Raw genomic sequence first — 7,649 nt, 5'->3', positions numbered from 1 at the left:
AGGGTGGTGGCTGACCAGAAGGAGGGTGCCAGGGGGTGGCGGTGATGGACTCGGGCCCCACCTGTCCCCGATGTGCGTGGGGGACCCGCCGGAGCGCAAGGCTGCGCTTCTGAACTGTCGGATTTTTTCCTTGCTTAATTCATTTTCGTTTTGCTTGGTAACAGTCTGGGCTGTTTTAAGTTGCTTGTAGTTCTATGTCATCAACCCCCCACTTTCTGGCAAGGCGGTTAACAGAAATGTTAAATGGCCCCGGTCCTTCAGAGGCGCTACTTGTTACTACTTAGTTGCAGCCTCATCTTTCCTTTCCAGTCCTTAGCTGGCAGCAGCACAGCTGTGTTTAGCTTCCATTCTTCCGCCGGAAAAAAAAAAGTGGAAGACTATTTCTTTCCGTTGTCCTTTAAAATGAATACATTGACATCAGTTCCTGGTATCTTACACTTCCCCATTTCTAAGATGTAGTTCTCTTTCTTGACCTGTATTTTGCCTTTATTCTGATTTTTCCTTTTTTAATTTCCATATCTTCCTGAAGTGGTTATTGATTCTGTTGTACTTGGGACCTTTTCTGCTCTTTTCCTCATTTTGGGGTGTGGTTTACAGATAGTGGTAGCAACTCTGATGTAATAAATTTTAGGATGTGGTTTTTTTACCCTCTATTTCTAGAGCTACTCAGTCCAAAGGGCTTCATTAGCTAATTTCCAGTTTGTTCTAATTTTCCCATTTGCAGTCCAAAACCCTAGCTACAAGCCTATTTCTGTTTATCTGTTGTCTTAATTTAAATTGAATAAATCATTTTACGATGCCTCAATACACAAGTTAATTTCTACTGTTGGTTCTTCTGATCCCACCGTCATGGAACTTATCTACTAATGGATATTTATTTTGTATTTTCAGCTTTTAAAAGCATTTGATTACTCATCTCCTTGGAAGGAACATGAACAGAAGCAGATGTACAAGCTGGACATAGGCTGGCCTAAAATTCCAGAATACTTCACTGGCCAAACATTTTGTGTTGCTGTTGACTCTCTTCATGGTTTGGTCTATGTGGGGCAAGTGAGTGAGAATACTATGTTTCTTTCTGTCTTAACCTAGTGTATTTTTGCCTTTAAAGTGTCTGGTTTAGATTAAGATATATATAGATAGATACATATATGTGTGTGTGTATCTATTTGAAAAATGTACTAAAATTAAAATGTAAGTATAGCTATCTCTGCTATATCCATTTTAAAGCAGATCTGAGACTGTAATTGCTTGTGCTTTTAAAAGCATTACATTATTTCTGTGATATCAGTGCATGATCCAACTTAAGTGAGTTACAGTAGCCTCTTCTTTGTGAGGTAAACTGTTTCTGACTTGTCCCTGTCCACTCTTTCAAACTTCGTCCTATGAAATCAAAACCATGCAGCCCTTTCAGACAGTAATTGCAGTTCAATTATTTGCCTTACCGAGTTCCATGCATTGGTGTCTCTAGGTCACAGATAAGACATTCTGTCCGTGAAAAGTGGTGAGATTTAATTATAATACAGGATGAGTACTTGAGTGCCATGCAGCTAATAAGTACAGTTACAGTTTTGCATGCCTGTGTTATGCTTGGCATATTTTTCAGCAAGATCATAAAAACATGACTGAAAATGATGACCAGGATACCTTGGTCTCTACATGATTTAAGTTGAAAGTCTAGAACGAGTGGAAGGTTTTGCATGCTAAACAGAGACCCTTCCCTCTCTTTTAGCTGGAAAAAATGAGATGTAGCAGACAGTCCCAGGAGATTCTCATGATTCATGAAACATTGCAGAAACCTTACAAAGAGGAATTTTCAAAAAGACTTGCCTAGTATGTTTTCTTAAGAGACTTTTATTTGCCTTTTCAGAGAGGAGATAATGTACCGAAGGTACTTGTATTTTCAGAGGAAGGCTATTTTCTTCACTCCTGGAATGATACAGTTGAAATGCCTCATGGTATCTTTGTACTGAACACTGCAACAGATAGTTCAGTATGGATCACAGATGTTGGAACAGGTATGCGTGGTGGTGATATGAGAAGTATTAGGTGGGGAAGAAAATGCTAATATTGCAGATACTACTTCAAACAACTCACTTATTTAGGTCTCTCAAACAAGTCTGAGATGGATTTGTGCTTTTCTTGCCATGAACAAACTTCTCAGGTGCTGCACAAAATAACCTGAAGGTTCATGAGTTGTGCTTGTGTCTGCTTATAGCTTTTGAACTTACTAAACAAGTTTTTGTTGTTTTGTTTTTTCTTTTTTTTTGTTTTTTTACCTCAGGAGAAGTAGGGGGGGGGAAACAAAAAACATAATGTGGCTAGACTTATCTTCTGCCCAGACTTCTCTTCTGGCCTAGGTTTGGTGGCCCTGAAACAATGGATGACTGTTGTTGTAGCTTATGGATTTACTAACCCTCAGTCATATTCTCACTGTAAGATTTCATCTGTTAGATTTATTAATATCGCTTGAGTATCTGGGGATTTTCTTTTTTATCTTTGTAATCAGTTGTGATACTCGGATTTTGTTTTAAGGTGTTTTTTCACTTTTTTTCTTAATTCAGGGAAGTATGGGCACACTGTGAAACAGTATAGCCCTTTCGGTAAACTTATGCAGGTCTTGGGCACACCAGGTAATGCTGGTTCAAGTTTGATTCCCCTACAGTTTGATCAACCAGCAGACATCTTTGTAGAGGAAAGTGGAGATATCTACGTTGTGGATGGAGATGGAGGAATGAATAACAGATTGCTCAAACTAACCAATGGTATGGAAAAATGAACTTTGGTGGTAGTTGACCATTGAAAATTGAATTTTAAATAAAACAGCTTGAAAATACTTCAAAGCAAGGACTGGGCAGAGCTGTCATGTAACATTAGTTTGAAGACTTTGTTGAATCAGGTCCTGTTTTACTGCTTGTCACTTCAGAAGTCTCCTAATTGTTTATGACAAGAGGCTGAGAGAATGAGTTTGTTCAGCCTTCAAGAGAGAAGGCTAAGCAGGATCATTATCACTGTCTTCAAGTCAGTAATGGGAGGGTATAGAGAAGACAGAGCCACACATTTCTTGGAGATGCACAGTGATGAAAAAGAAATGCTGAGCAAAAGATGCAAGAGGGGGGAATTCCAGTTTGATTTTTGGAGGGAAAGATTCACAGTGAGGGTGATCAGACAGTGAATAGTTTGCCCAGAGAGGATGCGCAGCCTCCACTCCTGGAGATGCTCAAAACTTGATGAGTTATAAACAATCTGATGTAACTTCAAAGCTGGATTTGTTACTGAGGTTAGTCCTGCTTTCAAAAGCAGGTTGCACACAATGGTGTCTGGAGATCTTTTATACTTAAATTATTCCATGATTCTAACTTGCTTGCTCATATTCCCTAGTTAGATGGTCAGTGTTGGCTAGGGCTGTGAGCGAGGAGCCTGCACCTGTCGTCTTTTGGGGAAAAGTGGAGGAGCTACTGTTTCTCCTTTGCGCTATCTTAAAACAGTCAGTTTGCTAATACATAGTTCACAAAATAGTAAATTGTTAAAACTGCCTAGTAACAAATACAAAAAATCAATTTAGTAAACAAATTAATATCATAACCAGCCAACTGTTTCTGTATATATATTTTTTCTTTTCTTAATACGGTGCTTTACAGAGCCTTGGACTATGGTTTTGTGTACTAGTGGCTGCATTTCTGTAACCATAGTCTGAAATTACTAATAACAATCCAGTAGTTCCTGTAGTAATGCTAGTGTTTCTTAGGCTTATGTATCAGTAGTACTGTGTTTAAAAGGCCTAGGTTTAAAAATCCCATGTTTTAAAAATTATCTGAAATAACTTTGGAAGGGAATGACTTAAAGGTATTTTATGTGTTGTTTCCTTACTGTGATGTTTTTATTTCTATTTTTCATGGTGCTTGCTGTTTAGATTACCAAGAGATGTGGCTGGCTGGAACAAATGGGACCGGCATTGGTCAGTTCAAGATTCCTCACAGTGTAACGTTGGATTCTGTTGGACGGGTAAAGAATGAAGGGAGATTTTTTTTTTTAGTCTTCTGACAGACTTGTTTACATGTATTTAAACAAAACATATTGTATTTCTTTTTTAATTTAACTGTTGTGATCTGAGTCATTTTATGTGGGTTATGGTTTTCAGTGCGATAGTGGTCATGAGCTGAAGTTCCATACTGCAGATCCTGCTGTAGTAGCTGGCTCCAGAGTTAACACAAGGGTTCTGACCTGCTCCTCCTGCAATTTCTAATGGGTTGCCATTGTGACAATACAGGAGAATTATGTTCTATAATAAATATCTACCCAAGCACTTAATGTTTCTTCAGGGGAATTCAATTTCATATTGGGAAATTCTGAATAAGCTTAAGATGACAGTAAGGCTCTATCTGGGTTGTGAACACCAGTCCTTTTCTACATGCAGCTCAAGGCATTCAAGACTCTGCTTCTGCCAGGTGTTAATCATAGTCTGGCTTTTGCTCTGCTGCTCTTATAGTGTAATTATGTCATTGCACCTTAAACTGTTTCAGGGAAAATAAGATTGCTTGACTAAAACATGTTAAATCACTGATTTAAGCTAATTCTGCTCCTGCTGTCTGAACCAGAATAAGAAGCATCTATAAATATGACTCCTCTGGGGAGACATGGGGATGGGAGGAACATGATCACTTTGTGTTGAAGGGTATCTGTGAGTGTATACATTCAAAGACAGCAGTTGCAATGAGCTGTGATTTTATTGCCAGCATAGTGTTGATCATCAGCCTAAGTTGAAAATAATCATTAATTCCTAAGAAATGTAAGAGAATGCTGTATTAGGGTTTCATTTTAAAATATTGATGAAAGATCTCAGGTCAGCTTGTTTACTGTTCCTGTCTGGGTGACAGCCTAGAAAAGTAATGAAGTTTACTTATCAGACTGACAGGTTGTCCACAGCTAAAATTTCAATGATTGTAGTACAAAAGGTGCCTTCAGTGGAACTGTCTAGTGGTACTACTGGCTTGCAGTGTCTGTGAACCCAGTTAGCACAGGGTGTGATAGAGACAAGGTCCACAAAACGGATTAAAGAAAACATGCTGAAAATGCTCTCAGTGTTTAAGTTGCTCAATATTTATAGTTCCTCAATATATACACATTGGAGTGTTTGCAGATGCAGTCATTGTAGACCTGGATCATGAAATGAGACTACGGTTGAAAAACAAATCGTTAGCACGTGACAGACCAGTATCTTTAGAATTAAATAGAAGGGAATATGTCCTCACTGCAGGGGCTGGGTAGAAATCCTACTAAATACATCCATACCATAGCCACAAAAATGAGGAGAAGGCACTGATTTCTCTAGGTAGTATAAAATTATTTGTGTATTGTAACTATGTAGCGGTTTTGTTTTATATCTGGCAGTCATACCTATTTATAATTTTTGAATGTGGAGCGACATTCTTCTAAGGTGTACGTCTTTTTTACTACAGGATACTTTGCTCATGTAAGAAAACAATGTGTCTTATTTTTTTCTATTTGTGAATAGCCATGATTTTTGTTCTTAACAGGTATGGGTGGCAGACAGAGACAATAAAAGAATCCAAGTTTTTGATAAAGTCACAGGGGAGTGGCTTGGGTCTTGGAGCAGCTGTTTTTCAGAAGATGGACCCTATTCTGTCAGGTATTGTTGAACAGTTCTTCTAAAAGCCTGCAATTGTGTAAATAAATTGTACTCTTACTGGTGAATTAAAACGTTGATTTTTAATGTCTGATGACAGGGTGTTAACCAGTTTAACTAATAGGGTGCTGGGCCCTAATCTTATGCAAAGATCTGCACAGTTGTATCTTGACAGGGAAATCTTGGCTTTATAACAAGCTCCGTGAATCTGAGTGCAGCATTGGGACCTTCATTTTAAAGTCATTGTGTGTTGTTGACCTTACTGTTGCAGGTTTTACAGGAATAGAGATTGTCTTGAGTGAGTTTTCTGTAGCATAATCTGTCTCAAGGAGCAGCAAAATGTAGAGCAAAGCTTACAAGTTAATTCTCAATGTTTCGCTACATTTAGTCTGTTGTAGCCTTCAAAAACTTGGCAGTTGAGGAGGTTTTATTTGTTTAAAAGTGCGTAGTTGTGTTTAAAATGAGATGTCATATGAAGTTCCTAATTCAAAAAGATATTTGTCTTTCACAGATTTACTGCCAATTACAAATACCTGATTGTAGCTCAGCTGAATATCAACCGGTTAGCAGTCTTGGCGGCACCACCGGTTGGCACTATTGGGGACTGTGTTATGGTCAACACAGTCCAGCTGGCAGATGAAACCAAACCACACCTAGTGGATGTAGACATGAAGACTGGAGCAGTCTACGTTGCAGAGATTGGAGCCCAGCAAGTACAAAAATACATACCCTTAAGCTGATGGTTTATCACAACTGCCATGCCACAAGCTGTGTGACGTATAAGACCTAAAACCACATTTTCTTGAGTTTTCTGTAGCTTTTGTTTCCTTAGACAAGCACAGAACACTGTGCTCCCAGAACTGTGGAGCTAAGAATCTGTCCTAGCTGTTCTGCAGTCCTGGAGAAGCACCTGGTCTTGAGCCTTTGCTCATTTTAGTAATGCTATGGTAGCTTATGCTTTTGTTGCTGGCAATTGTAAAATGACTCCGATAAGTATCTTAATTTCATTATATAAAACTTCACAAACGCAGCCGCTGTTCTTAAATGTTAACTTGGGACTCCTCTACTTAGACTCTGTGTGTTGTTAAATGAAGGCCAGAACTGTCTGAAAGAAGTGTAAATCATGTCCTGGGAGGCGAACTCCTCATTTTAATGTTTCTTTGGTTGTTTTTTTTGAATCATTGTGCTGATATTGCCCAACACTATATATAGGGATGCATTATGATGCTGCTGGATACTGGTGTCAGTGCTGATACCAGCATTTGCCTTTAGGTGGTTAATGACATAAGCATTGAAATCTAAGTTTTCAGCTCTAGCTAAAGTCATAAAGCTTGGTTAAATTGGTATCGGGCACTTCAAACTGAATTAAGAGTATGTGCACAGCAGCCAAGTACTGATTCTTAACTAAATCAATTCTTAACCTGATTTGATTTATATCAGCATGAGTTTTCTGTTGCAAAGGATTTCATAGTGGAACATACTGAAGTTCAACTCAGTTCCTCAAGATAAACAAATTTGCTAGGGAAGTCTTAATCAGCATTAGGGACTGGGAGACACATGATTTTCCCCCAGTTTTATTGAAGCTCTGTCAGTTAACAGCAGTCCATCTGTTTTGATGCAGAATGAGACAGTGAATAACTGATTACTTCTAAAGCTGTAAAGCTGTATACCTACATGCTGTATTTATCTTCTAGCTCTTCAAAACATCTGAGGGGATTTTTGCTGTTTCCACAAACTTATTCTACTGTGTGAACTATTTTATTGTTAATTATCTGCTAAGAGAGGCAATATTTTTTCAACTTCCTTAGAAAGGGAATATGGGAAATGGAATTATTCTGATGGGAAATACCCAATTCAGTGAATGTTATCAAAAGCAAATGCATCTTAATTGGGCAGATTTCAACCTACAATCACAAGTTTCTGGATCAGCAGATGGGAAAACTGTCCAGAAAAGTCAAATTCATTTGTTCTGCAGAAAGTGACTCAGCTGTGGAGCCTGATGCCT

At 38.5% G+C, this 7,649-nt stretch overlaps 1 protein-coding gene across 1 annotated transcript; it reads left to right on the top strand.

The window, feature by feature from the left end:
* The first annotated feature begins 942 nt into the window (after positions 1 to 942).
* On the top strand, positions 943 to 6,384 carry NHLRC3 (NHL repeat containing 3). Its single transcript, XM_010182008.1, has 6 exons — positions 943 to 1,050; positions 1,868 to 2,015; positions 2,562 to 2,762; positions 3,911 to 4,002; positions 5,535 to 5,647; positions 6,156 to 6,384. Exons 1-6 carry the CDS (start codon positions 946 to 948, stop codon positions 6,382 to 6,384), a joined length of 888 nt encoding a protein of 295 aa, XP_010180310.1. The 5' UTR covers positions 943 to 945.
* Positions 6,385 to 7,649: the final 1,265 nt, after the last annotated feature.

The sequence above is a fragment of the Mesitornis unicolor genome, unplaced genomic scaffold (genome assembly GCF_000695765.1).
Source record: "Mesitornis unicolor isolate BGI_N332 unplaced genomic scaffold, ASM69576v1 scaffold32103, whole genome shotgun sequence".
Lineage (NCBI taxonomy): Eukaryota > Metazoa > Chordata > Aves > Mesitornithiformes > Mesitornithidae > Mesitornis > Mesitornis unicolor.
The sequence above is the reverse complement of the archived record's forward strand: the minus strand, read 5'-3'. Positions and strand labels throughout refer to the sequence as shown.